Source organism: Grus americana, chromosome 1 (assembly GCF_028858705.1).
Source record: "Grus americana isolate bGruAme1 chromosome 1, bGruAme1.mat, whole genome shotgun sequence".
Lineage (NCBI taxonomy): Eukaryota > Metazoa > Chordata > Aves > Gruiformes > Gruidae > Grus > Grus americana.
In genome coordinates, this window is record NC_072852.1 from 13,642,825 (window position 1) to 13,656,529 (window position 13,705).

At 43.6% G+C, this 13,705-nt stretch overlaps 2 protein-coding genes across 5 annotated transcripts in view; one reads left to right on the top strand and one right to left on the bottom strand.

Annotated features, from left to right (window-relative positions):
- The window catches only part of PHTF2 (putative homeodomain transcription factor 2), a 71,557-nt gene extending 68,671 nt beyond the window's left edge, over positions 1-2,886 (bottom strand). The window contains exon 1 of one of the 3 annotated variants that reach the window (XM_054840292.1): positions 2,701-2,886. The gene's annotated coding sequence lies outside the window, so the exon portion shown is untranslated. Of the gene's footprint in view, positions 1-2,080; positions 2,100-2,700 lie in introns of those variants that run through there. The other 2 variants (XM_054840310.1, XM_054840300.1) reach the window with 2 other exon arrangements.
- A 422-nt stretch (positions 2,887-3,308) lies between these two features.
- Positions 3,309-7,906, top strand: TMEM60 (transmembrane protein 60). Of its 2 annotated transcripts, none has more exons than XM_054813849.1 (2): positions 3,309-3,446; positions 7,246-7,906. In XM_054813849.1, the coding sequence occupies exon 2, from the start codon at positions 7,288-7,290 to the stop codon at positions 7,690-7,692; it is 405 nt and encodes a 134-aa protein (XP_054669824.1). In that variant the 5' UTR covers positions 3,309-3,446; positions 7,246-7,287; the 3' UTR covers positions 7,693-7,906. The 2 variants fall into 2 exon arrangements, with proteins under 2 accessions (XP_054669824.1, XP_054669825.1); XM_054813850.1 differs by lacking the exon at positions 3,309-3,446 and adding an exon at positions 3,478-3,615.
- Positions 7,907-13,705: the final 5,799 nt, after the last annotated feature.

Genomic DNA, 13,705 nt, shown 5'->3' on the forward strand with positions numbered 1-13,705 from the left:
CCTGGGAAGACAGTATATGTAACTTTGGAGAACTGGGAAAGAAATAATGTCCACTGCTTTCCAGTGACCCCTGCCAGCTGTGACAGGAACAGCATTGTTCAACTCCAAGAGTCACTCCACCCTTCGCTGCCTAGTGAACTGCCTCAAAGAAAGTTAACTGCAAGGCTTTTTAATGCACCTATGCCTCCTTTCTAGTACAACATCCATACTCTGTTTCCTCTTTCAAAGCCTACAGGATCCTGAGTTCTCTCAGAATTCACACTGATATTAGGCAGCTATGGATACAGCTGGCACCAACTTTCTGAGACAAGCTGAGATAACTCCACTTTGGGAGAAATCCAGTACTACCGGAATACTTTAAATGCTCCATGCAATTCCCAACAATTACTGACATTTATTTGTATGTCACATTCCACACAATGCAAGAGAGAAAAAAAAACTGCTACAAGCATTAATTTAAACTAACTAGGTTTCCAAATTCTTTTTCAGATGACTCAGTCTCGTGTTTTATCCTTTATAATATTTATATCCAGAATAAAAACATGCATTGGCAGCAAAACATAGCAACAGAAAATTCAACTGCACAAACATTCCACTTCAAACGGGGATCAGGATCTTAAACACACCAGTTCCAAGTATCACTCTCAACTTTCACCTTCAGAAATGAAAACTGTTTGCAAATATTGTCAAGTAGACCTCTGGGGGAAAAAAAAAGTCAAAACCGACAGAAGCATGATGTGCATACATACATCAGTTCATAAACACCTTACTGGAACAAAAATAAGACTTCTGAGAAAAGGATTATCCTTTCCAGGGAGTTACAAATAAAGAGGCAAATCAAAGAAGATCAACAAAACCTTCAGAGCCACAGAAATAGCCAAATACATACAGCTATTTATAACCCAGAGATTTATTCACAGAACACTTTTAGCCTCTAACCCCAGGAAAACAAAAATGTCTACATCTCATGCCAAGTGCTAATGTGTATAACAGAAATATATCCTTCTGCCACTTAGTGACCACTCTAAGCGCAGCTAAAGATACTAGGATTAACAGGTTATTTCAAGTGATGTACTTCTCCCTGATAAAAAAATACCACCATCTGTTTAACAGCATCAACAGGAAGATGTAAGCCCGCAAATTACTGATGACACAATGTATTCAGTCTCATTCCTATTAGAGAACTTGCATATCAAAACTGTAAAACCAGATGTATTTTCTGCAGGAATGTTTCATCACAAAGAATTTCAGAAATTAATTAAAGTACTTTCAACAAGTCAAGTTTTCCAATTAATTACTTTTTCCAGTTAATTATATGACAGATGGATAAGACACTGTCAAATTTGGAACAAAATGCAAGACTCGGCAGCGTTACTTTTCAAGTGACCGATGACATGTAAAAGCAGTAAAAGACAAAATACCAAGCATAGAGCTTGAAGTTATGGACTGTCATTGAATCTGATGCACCTGAGTCACATGCACCCAGGGAGTACATATGAAAAACAAAAGGAAAAGAAGTAGATGCCTGGATAGTTCTACTACTGCATAATCGTTTTCTCCCACTGCTCCCTCCTTTGTTTCTTCATGGAAAAGACAGCAAATAAAACACTTACCAGGGAAATGAATGTGACAGAAGAAATTTTAACTCACAGGAAGCAGCCTAACATTTAGATTCCCAAACTGAAAACCAAGGACAACAGAAGCTGTAGACAGGTTGTCATTGGGTTAGGGTGGAAAGGGGAAAAAACATGATAAGGAATAAGAAAGAAAGCACCAAAAGGCAAGGAAGGTGTGTAAAATAGAAGAATATAGAAAGAGATGAGAAGAAGGTGAAGATGCCGAAATTTAGGACCTTTAAAGGAAAGGAGGAAAAAAGTCCTATCGCCTGACACAGGCATTAAAGCAGCTCAAAATGCATTAAAGGAACTTACTAAGGGAAAGGTGTGCTACAGCAGAAGGCAGACTTAGCAAGTAGGAGTAACGCGTACGGAAACGGTCAGCAGCGCAAGCCCTGAACGCATAACTGAACGTCTACCGCCCACAATAAACTTAGCAATCGGAGGCCGACGAGCCCCATTACCGAAGGCTCATCCGGACGGCGCGGTCCCCCTCCGCCGGCTGGCGCAGCCCGCACCTGATGCGGTTACACGGCGTGGCGGGAAGGGCCCGCTCGGCAGCCGCCCTCGGACCCCCACCGCCCCGGCGGGAAGGGCCCGGGGGGAGCGCCGCGGCGCGGACACCCGCGCTAGCTGCCGCCTCCGGGGGACCTCGGCGCCGCGGAGGCCGCGGGCCTCCCGCCCTTCCCCCGGCCAGGCTTCGCCCCCGAGGGGGGCGGGAGGCCCCCGGCGCGGCGGAGGGCCGGCAGCGGACTCGTTCTCGCCGCCCGGCCAGGGGCGAGCGGAGCCGCAGCAGACAGCTCCGCCGCGCCGCGCCCCGCCGGGGATGCGCGTACCGCCCCGCCGCCCCTCGCCCCGTCACCCCTCACCGAGCGGGCACCCCCCGCCTCGCCCCGGCCGCGGCGCCGAAGCTGAAGCCGCTTCGGCCGCCTCCCCCCGCCCCCGCCGAGCCGGTCGGCCCCTTCCCCAGCTGCGCGGGGAACTTGGCGCCCCGTTTCTCCCCCTCCCGCCGGGGCGGGGGGTGCCTCCGCGCTGCCCCCCTACCCCCGCTCCCCTGGCCGACTGAGGGGAATCCCGACCTTACCGGTCGCCCGGTGCCGCGGCGAGGCGGCGGAGCGGGCCAGCACGCGCCGCAGACAACAGCAGCGAGCGGGGCGCGAGACAGCGAGGAGGCGGCGGGCGCGCGCGAGGCAACAGCTGGGGAGGGGGGAGGAGGATGAGGAGGCGCGCGCCCGCGCGGCAGCAGCAACAGCGCGCCACACGAGAGGGCGCGCGCCGTCGGGCCGGGGGCGGGGTCGCGCGCGGGTCGGTAGCCAACAGCGCCCCCTCCGCCTGCGAGGCCAGGGCCGAGACATGACTGGCGGCGGCGCTCTCCAACGAGAGCGGGAGGGAGGCGGGGCTGTGCTTGACGGACATCTCCCCAGCGCGGAGGCGGGGCCGGCGTGACAGACAGTCTCCTGCACGAATTGGCGGCAAAGAGAATGGAGAGGGGTGGGCTCCAGGCTGAACGGCCGCAGACCGTGAGGGGGCTGGCTAACCTTGATGGGCGTCGCCACGACCGAGTAGCTGAGGGGGGAGGCGGGGAATAAGTTGAGCGACGTCGCTGCTACCCAGTGACAGCGGGGCGCGGTAGGACGTGCGTCCCCGCTGCCCAATAGCCAGGCCCGGGGCGGGGGGTGAGGAAGGCGGTCGGTTTCCTGTGGTGGAGCGGGCGGGGAAAGCTCGGCCACCCCCTCACCTGTGCGTCTGGCCCTGCATAGCCGGTGGGAGGGGGATGCGGCGAGACCCTGCGAGGGGCGGCAGCGGCGCGGGGTGGCCCGGGCCCGTGCGGTAGGTGGTCGAGGGAGAGAGACGGCTTCCACCTCCGGTTCCCGCGTCGGGCCCGTCCTCGTTCAGGCGGACAGGGCCTCTGCTACGGCTGGGGAAGCGGGTCTGTCAGGAGTAGCCGCAGGGGAAGGCCGGCTCGGCCGAGGGAGGGATCGAGGAAGGCGGCGGGCCGGTAAGGAAGGCTGGAGCAGGGAGGCCGGGCGGCCTGGGGTCAGCCGGTCCGCACCTCCCCTTAGCAAACCGGGGAGAGGCGGGAGGCCTCCCCCGCCTGCGGGGCTCCGGGCTTGGCCTTGCCCTGCTCGTCCGGCAGCTGCTTGAGCCACAGACCCGCGGGTGTCGGCCCGGGGCAGTGAGCGCCGGGCGATCCCCGGCACTTCCGGGGTGCGTCGGGCGGAGGGGGTCGAGGATAGCGACCGTGCCCGCCAAGGCTGGATCGGGCCTGTGCTGGAAACAGCCAGTCCCCTTCAGGGGACCGCAGAGGCTGTTAAACTGCTGCCGCAGGCTTCGCTTAGCCCGGCGGTCCTGGTTGTGTGCCGGTTTCTTTGTTATGTTCCTCTGAATAGTTTCTGAAATTATTTTTTTTCCAGCCAAATTCAGCACTCGGGGAGTCTCAAGGACTCTTAAATTACTGTTTTGCGGAAAAACAGTAAATCAAACACTCCAGTTAAGAGGATGTTGTAGTTTGACTTTATTTACATTTTTAAGTATATGTAGACTAAGGTGGCACCAATTGCAAGGGGAACTTGTGAATACCTAACTTGTGTTCATATCAGACTAGGTTAAATGTGGTTTTTAAATGGAGCTACTAGAATATTGTTTTCTAGGTGTTAAACTACTCATCGGCTTTAAAATGTCATTTACTCAAGCTGGAGTTCTATTTAATTTGGTTCCAGTATAATATCATTTTCTGACCGTTGTTAGGCAGTGTTCAAGATTTAAATTTATAGGTCTATGTTATCATTAATATTGAGCTGAATGTCATGTGTAAGTTTCCCTCCTCTTTATTTTTTTCCTTCTAAACTGGATATAATTAGCTATCATAATATTCTAATTATGTAGATCGTCCCACCAAGGTCAGTGATGCTACTTAAATAGTGTTTCTCATTACTGAAAATTTTCACTTCCTGCTAATTACATGAGTCCTATAAGTCGAGAGCTTTTTTATTTTTACACTCTGCATTTGATGTTCCTTCAGTATTTTCACAGAAGAGCTGGTTCAGACTTGTACGACATCCTTTTTTCCAGTGTTAACCATCTTCTGATAGCTGGCCTCTAGCTTAGAATCTGCTGATAATCTTTCTTGACCAGAGGTGGTCAAGTGGTCCATGTCATCAAACCCTTCATCATTGTCAGCTGTATCCCCAGCTGTCAGTCTTTAAAATGTGGTAGCTCCCTTTACTTGGACTATAGGACTATAAGATCTCAAAAGTATACTTAGATTTTCCTGAGTTTTCATCAAAAAAAGCCTCTAAAATTGAATGGAGCCTTGCAGTCCTGCCCAATCTTGCAGTTACATCTCTTAATTAGGTTGGAGAAAGTCAGCATAATGTCCCATGCTGCGTTTTCTGCCTGTACTTCTTAAAATTGTTACAAAGTGGTTCTGAACACTTAAGAAGACTGAAAATCTTTTCGATGAGCAACCTTCAAATTGAGTAGCTCCATCTAATACATCTTCAGTAGCTTCCATTTCCTCCAGAGACATTTGATAGCACCTTCTTTGTGTATCTGATAACCTGACACTTCTAAGAGTGTTGAATTCCTTTTTTCCTTTCAGGCCCAAGTTTCCAGTCTGTTTCTTCAGTTTCTGCTTTCTCCAGTTTACTAACAAGAGATTCTTCTTCTTGTAGTATCTGTAGCATTGATTTCTAGAACTAGTTTTCAAAACCTTTCCCATGAAAGGAATGTCAAAACTTCATTTCAGATCACTACTCTCTTTGTGTTAGCTGCAGACTTGCACTTGAGAATATTGGGAATGTTTTCAAAATACTGGAAATACTTCAGGCTGGTCATAGTAATTGTTCTGTAATACTCCACACCTGCCAGCTGGTTTAGGTATTTTTCTGTAACAAGAAAAGAGCAATGCTGTCTAAACCACCTCCAATTTTTTGTCTACTTGGGAATTAACTCTTACACTGTCACTGCTAAGCTTCCCCTCCTTGCCCAAGGAGGGGGTCTGGGTTACACCCTGCCAGTAACTGGCTTTCACCAGACCCTTTGGTGATCTGAGCAGAACTGAGAACGCAAAAAGCAAACTGCAAAAATCACATTTAAAACTTTTTTTTTTCTAGTTCAGTTCAAGGAACTGGCCTGCTCTGGGTCACACAAGAGTCAGCCCTAACTCAAGGGAGGAGATGCACTGACAGTAACTCCAGTTTAGGTTATTTTAGGCTAAACGGGATCTTTTCCTTAAAAGAAATCCCACTACTGTCCACTAAATCAAATCCATTGAAACTTCAAACCCAGAGTAAATGAAAAAGTAGGTCTGTTGATCTGTATGTCAGAAGACAGATTTAAATTGTAGGATAATTTTGCTTGTCACAGGTCATCTCCTAACATGTTACGCCAGCAGTTTTACTTCCCTCCCCCTGGTTCCAATGCTTATCTGAGCACAAAGTTGGTTCAACTTGCTGGCAAAAAATATGGCAAAAACACTAACCCAGTTAAAAAGAAAAAGGTGGAAATGGATTTCTGTGTACTCAGTGAGCATCAAGTAGTAACACAGAGGAAGTGGCAGCAGCAGCTTGTGGCCCCGGGCACTGAGGAGACTGAGGGAAAGCAGCTCTTGTCCTCCCTTGCGGCAACTGGTGGTGAGGATTAGATGCCTCAGAACACATCATCTCACTTTCAGTAATTTTTTTTTTTAATCGGGAACAAATCAAAGCTCAATTTCTTATTTCAAGTGAAAGAATATCAGTGTTCTAGAGGGAATTATTAAATTTCTAAAAATCCCAATTTTTTTAAAAAATGACACCTATTATTTCAGCACTGTTTCACTGGTAGTTATCCATCTTTGTAGCATGAAATCTTCAGGAAGATTGTAGTTCTTCTCACCCCTGCTTTTTATACTTGCAGTGAAAACCTTCTGGCAGATGCAGTGATAAAAGCCTTTCAGTTAGGAATATAAAAACTAACTTTTATGATTGTAGTGGTAGAGGCACTTGTCCTTGTTTTTCTTTTCTCATGACTACATAGAAATTTAAATGTACTACCAAGCCAATAAACCTAAACAGTGTTCCTGTCAGCCAGTGTCTGCATACTTTAGATACCTGCGAGAAAGCAAACATTATCTGTAGCTTTTAGCAGTTTTAAGATTCCTGCTTGACAGAAAGCAGTAGTAGTGCTTACTGGCTCAGCTGCAGCTCTGCAGACTATGGGATCTTTCAGATGGTTTGTTACTTGTGCTTGCTAGTTGTTTTACATTTTACTATGATTATTTTGTCAGAACTGTTAGACTAATTTTCAAGTGTTAACTATGAGTGCCTTGCTACTGGAGAAAAATGGATCTAAACATATTCTTAGCATACAAAAATCCTGAAATGAGCTTGACAGCTAGTTTAAGATTAAAGCATAATTTCACAGAACAAATTTAGATTAAGGCTGTTTACACACCTGACTTAAGGCACTTTAATGGTGGACAGGACCAAAACAGAGTGCTTCCCTGAGAATGGTAGTTACAACAGAAATGCTAGGAAGCAGTATGTAGGGGTGGGAAAGCAAGAACAAGAAATTAGTCTCCTTTAAGGAATATGCCTAAGGGTGGTGTAGTGACATCTTTTAATGCCTCCCCCCTTTGTTTTGTTAGGTTGTTGCTGACAGCGAAAGGCTTCCTCTCAAAGCTGTTTAAATGAGAATGTCCCTGGCGCAAAGAGTACTACTGACATGGCTTTTTACGTTACTTTTCCTGATCATGCTGGTGCTAAAGTTGGATGAGAAAGCACCATGGAACTGGTTCCTCATTTTTATTCCAGTCTGGATATTTGATACTATTCTTCTAGTTATGTTAATTGTAAAAATGGCTGGACGGTGCAAGTCCGGCTTTGACCCTCGCAATGGCTCCCAAAACATCAAGAAAAAAGCCTGGTATCTCATTGCAATGCTACTTAAATTAGCCTTCTGCCTCGCCCTCTGTGCTAAACTGCAACAATTTACTACGATGAAGCTAGCCTATGTGTTTATCCCATTGTGGGCCTTGCTTATTGGGGGTATGGTTGAACTCGGATATAATATCTTCTACGTACGAAGAGACTGAGCTACGCTATGTGGTTTTTCAACACTGAGGTTGGTACCAAGTTCCTGGATTCTTATAGGTTTGCCACAAACTTGATCTCCAAATTAGAACACCAAATAAGGATCAAGCTGGAGACTTTATCTAAACCAGGCTGAAGACTGAAAAAGTAAACTTGTTCCATTTTTTTATTTTAAAACTCACATATGCTCTTGTAAATAAAAGTATTTGTTCAACATAAGCTGTTCCAAGATGATCGTTATTGTTATTTGTTACATGGAATAAGATACAGGTTCTTCACATGCAGGTAGAAAAATCTTCTCAAAACAACTGCAACTGTTTTACCCCAGTTGCACTGGGTAATCCTTGGAAAGAGGACTTAAGTTTTCTACTACTGATGCTGTCACTCAAGGTTAACAGTAACTTCTATAATGTGCTTAGTTTGCTTTAAGAATCAGTAACAAGTGATAGCCACCAAATAGGAGCAAAAAAGGAATAAAGTGACTCAGCATTTTCTTTTTGACAGTTAGAATCCACTTCCATTGGATTCCAGAGTTCTGCACTGCCTTTGTACCTGCAGGAAATGGTACTTTACCAAGGAAGATGTTTTTAATGCCCTAGTACATGAAATCTCGGGGGGCGGGAAGCCTTGGCTTCATGGAGTACTGGCAACCTCAGCTGTGAGCAAATGCACTTTTCCAAGTAACATGCAGTGAATGGGACTGCTGGGAAGAGCTGGAACCATGAGCACATCTTACAGACTGAAAGTGCTTTTGCAGGAGCTATGGTAACACTACATTCAAATGTGAAAGCTGTCTAGGGCATTATTAACACACACACAGAAGATACTGATCCATTTACAGTTCCTAGGTACCAAAGCATGTCTAGTGAATGAAAAGAGCCTAGGAAAACCAGTCTAATGTAGCAGGAGGTGACTATATCAGAGTGCCTTACAAATAAAATTTAATTATGTACATTCAACTGTACTTGTCCATAAAAAAAAACTTCCTGAAGTGTTTGGATTTATTCTTGCTGTTCAGTCACACAGCCATGGGTATAAATACATGGGAACCACACTGTCAGAGACTGCTGAAAGGGCTTTAAGAAAACCAGTTCTATTCTGGGGCAAGGGAACTCAATGCAGAACATCAGGTAACAAATGATCTTTAGAAGGCATTTTAGTCATGTTTGCTTCAGAGTGGTTGACTGTCCTATTTTGCTACAGGATAAACCAAGGAATGACAGAAATCTTTCTAATAGGTAGCTGTTGTTAAAAAAATATATATTTATAACCCCTTTATTATAATAAAAATAACACATCAGCATTTACTAAACAAATCCATGTACTCAGCTTTATAAGCATCACATTATTTATGGGGAGCTAAAATTACCATTTAGAAATCTCTTTTCCCTTCAGTTCTTTTTGGGAGGTGTAGCTATGCCCTACGCAGTTCTGAGAAATAGTTCATGTAAGGGCCTCGCTCTGTTTGAGAGACTTTTTGCCCACTCGTATGGGGTTCCTGTGAAGAACTGCCTTCCTTCACCGTCTGATTTTTTCAAGTTAAAATGGTGCTTGTCACGAGGATTAGTTGTGGGGAGCAAGGAAGAGGATTTATCTCAGTACATACTCTTGGGGCTGCTGAATGGAGGAAATGCAAGAGCAAGCATGCACATATACATGCTGTATGTAAATATAGGCGTGTGTGTGTATATATGTGGTATAGAGAATATGCTTGATTTATACATCCAAGTTAGGTCTTTTAAGCAGTTCTGTCAAATGGAAACTGGGGTCACTGACCTTCCTAGGATGCAATATTCCAGGTGTGGCCCATGGCAGGCAAACTAGACCTTGTGGAATTTTTACTGGATGCTTTAAAAATTTATGGAGAAGAGCAAGCATCTAAAGACCTACCTCCAATTAAGGTAAACTTTTATAAACCACTTAAACATTGATGCAAATACATAACAAGCATTTAAGCACTTTAGACAGGACAAATACATATATACATATACACATACACACAGACACGCACACTCATTTCTGTTTGGTATGTTACAGCACCAAGCACAAATGAGTACCCACAGTCTCTCCCCATCTGATGATTACAACAGAATAAAAAGCAAGGAAGCCTTGTTCACTTTGTGCCAACACCCACCCACCCCCCCCATACTGCTCAGAAAAGCAAAGCAGCTTTCCTCAGTCACACTGATGATATTAACAGATCGTTACAACTTAACACAACAAATGATGGAAGAACAAGAACTGGCCTCATTAGAACTTGGTATATTATTAGCACAATGGGCCATAAATGGTGACTCTGCCCCCTTAATAAACCCCTTCTGGTCCACAGATGTAATAATTATCTGAAAGTTTGGCATCTCTAATTAACTAGAATCTAACACAGTTGTTCCAAATCTCCCTTTAATTGCTGCCTCTAATTCAATGGAAAAAGATCAACAATTTCAGCGTTTTGGTTGTGGGTTTGGCACTTTTTTTTTTTTAGTTCAAAAACCTTGAAATAGATGACAGTGATTTTGAAAGCTGAAGCAGATGTTTCTTTCTGGTGTCCTACAGAAGTCACACACAAACTGATTTCCTCTAGCAGAAGATGTTTTTAGGACACAGCCAGTTGGAAGTGCTCAACTTTATTTGCAAGTTCCTAGTCTTTACAAAGATGCTTTGGTAAGAGGAATATCCCTTTTGACTTAGTATTTAGTATTGGATTTAACTGACCTGAACTGTGCTGACACCTTTGCGCACACAGTCCTGCTTTTTGGTGATACCAGAACTTCATTCAGAAGGATTTATGATACAGAGTATACTGTACCCACTGTGACCTTTCCAGAAGCTGTGGCAGGAATTACCTCTGTGTGTAACTGCAGTGTTCTCAAAGGCACTACTCACAGTTTTGGAATGGAATGAGTTCTCCTCACACTTTTCCTACATTTACAGACCCATCAACTGACCTTCATTAAATAGAAGAGTGAAAAGTAGATTTGGTGCAGCTGGCAGGTAAAGGGGAAGGTGATGCTGAGACAGCTCACGATTTGCAAGAAACAAGTAGAAGGAAACGAGGATGCGAGTCCCCAGCACACTAGAGAACACCTTGTCTCAGTTACAGCAGCTGACGTGGGGCGTGGAAGAGAGGACTCTGCCTTCAGCAGCTTTAAACTGTAACTCAAAAGCTGCTGTTCTGAAATGAAACTGGAAGTATTGATGGTATATTGATGATATATAGATATTGATGCTATCTACTGTATATGGAGATGTATATTCCAGTTTATTTCTCTTCAAACCATTTATACAAGCTTGAACACTTCAGCATGCATCATAGGTGAGTATCTACTTTTGTCTGATTAAGGAAAATACTCAATGCACATGTGTGAAAGGTCATGAAACTAAAATTTTCAATTCCCAATTCATACTGCTTTTCTTAATTTGTCACCATTTTAGACTAGTATCCAGTTTTCTGTTCTTTTTATACTTGAAAAATACAATTGTGTGACATATACATTCCCACCTTCAACAAACTTTGACCTGAATGCTGTAAGAACATGCGTACATGCACACAAAATGCATTGCTAGAGAGGGGTGACAATATTAAAAAATAAGCTAGCACAGGACTCAGTTACACAGTGATTTAACAGATGAAAGCGGTATTATTTTCTGACATATGCATGTATGTAGTACAGAAACAAAACCTTAGAGTAACCTCATGGAAATTTTCACATTTGCCCAGTTTAAAAGTTGGGCAAAGGTACTGATGAAAGTGAAATTTATGAGACTCCCAGAAACTCAGAATTGTAACATCATTAGGTGTTACCTGTTTTAACACCACCGTATTTTGGGAACAAATACCATTGCTTTTCAGTAGTAAAGCTCCCTGAATAAACTGCATCCTCAGAAGTAAGTTCTTTTAATTTATTAGCATGGAAAGCATAGCGCTATCATGTAACATATCACATTTATTTTCTGTAATTAAGACTGAGGTAAAAATAACTACGCTGAGTTGGAAAAAGAGTGTACCTTTTCATTGTGCCCTTATTGTTTTAAGGTTCGGATGGAGTTAGTCTCCCATACAAGCCTGTTACACCTGACCAGGCCTGGGTAGTGACTTGCTGCTGAACAGCATCAGGCTTTGTAGACTAAGGCAACTTAAGGAATTGCTGCAGTTGGACCACTGGACTACTGCTGCATACCAATTCAACATTTTCTCCTTGTGATTGTACTGAAGTTGGATAAAGAGTAGAAAAATCCACAACTCAGTAACACTATTTCCTTCAGTCTGCCTTTACTAACAAAACCAACATCACTTAGGGAACGGCTTTCTCAGCTAACTGCCCTATTTCGTCCCAATACAACCAGATAAAAGAACTGCCATAAAAAGCACAGTCCTTAAAACACAGGCCTCAGGTCTACCAAACATTGCACTTTCATTCAGGTGGACTGGAAATTACTTGGTGAAAGAAAACATAGTATCAAAGGAGTTCTTGAAAAATCAAACTTGATAAAAATAGAAGTTTAAACTGCTGTTTTAATCAATGTTTGTATCAGATTATCGTAACTGTACACCAAATATTAAAGGACTATTTAGGACTAATGCCCTCATCAGTAGGCTCATCTATCAGCACGACCAGAACATGAAAAGATCAATGTTTAGCTGGCACTCAAGTACAGCACGGCTCCAAAGCAGAGGAAATATATTAGCATCAAAGCACAGAGAAAAAACAGTGGTTAGAATATAATACACTAAATTTGCAAAGTCAGTATATCCCTGATGACTCTAATAGAATTAGCAACCTAAATATTGTGAAGTTAATCACTGCTTCTGAACAGAACACAAAACAATTTGCACTTCTAAGAAAAACGAAATGAGTGACTGATGGGAATCAAAGTATCCCAGATTTTCCCATGTACACTGCAAATTCACTGGGATCTGCACAAAGTATCAGTATCACCTATTACACAGTTTTTAAAGTGCATTTCATCCGTTGGAGAAAGTAATAAAATATCAGTTGAACTCACAATCAAAGAAAACATTCTCAGCAGCGACATTCACAGCAAAGCATCGATCAGTGAAAGTTTGCCCCTTCCATTTCCAACTTGTATACATTCACAGTGCGGTAACAGGCGCTGGTCTGCCTAAAGACACGGCTCTCTACATATCTGACCACTGGAAAGAACAAATAAAACTACACTTGAGAAGCCCACAACAGTCTTTTACCTCTTGATCAGAATCAGTACAAGTTTTCATCCTAGTAGGGTCAGGTGGTAGTCTATCCTACAACACTTTATTTTGCCAAGGAGCACGGAGAAAACACGGATTTATTTCAGCATCCTTATTCACATGCAGATATTAGAAAACAGTCCTTTTGATCAATGAATACCAGTCCTGTGTTTCTTGGAAGACTTCTTCAATTTTTCCAAATCTGTAACATTCAGATCTGTTTCACAGCATTCTACTATTTTATGTTTCCATTTCCTATGTCATTTGCAATGCCAACTTATTTACTGTGCACATGTTTATCTGCTTAAAAATCAATTTTATTTATCACCAAGGAATTCTTTCACAGATAAATACTTAAATCATCACCCTCTGAAATAATACTTTATTTCTAATACTAGATAGAATTAATATTTCAGTTAAAGAAGTATTGAAATATTCACTAGAGTAACAAGGAAGGGAAAATCTGCATGCCAGCAGTACCTGTAATAAAAATGCTGTTTCAGAGTCAATTTGCAGGCATTTGGAGGGCTGGGGGATGACACAACACTGAGTAACACTTGTATGTAACACATGAAGTCAGTTGCCAGTGAAATGCAAAAAAATCCAGTAATTTAAAAAAAAAGTAGCTACCATCTTGAAAGCTATTGGTAGCGACAGTAACAATGCGATTCTTTGCTACCCACAAATATGGTACCAATATCTAGGAAAACATGTCTAAATTTCTGCACATCATGTCATTAACTGGAACACCACTGCAAACGCACAGATGTCAATACCATTGCAGTACAGGCAACAGGCCTTAAGCAGAT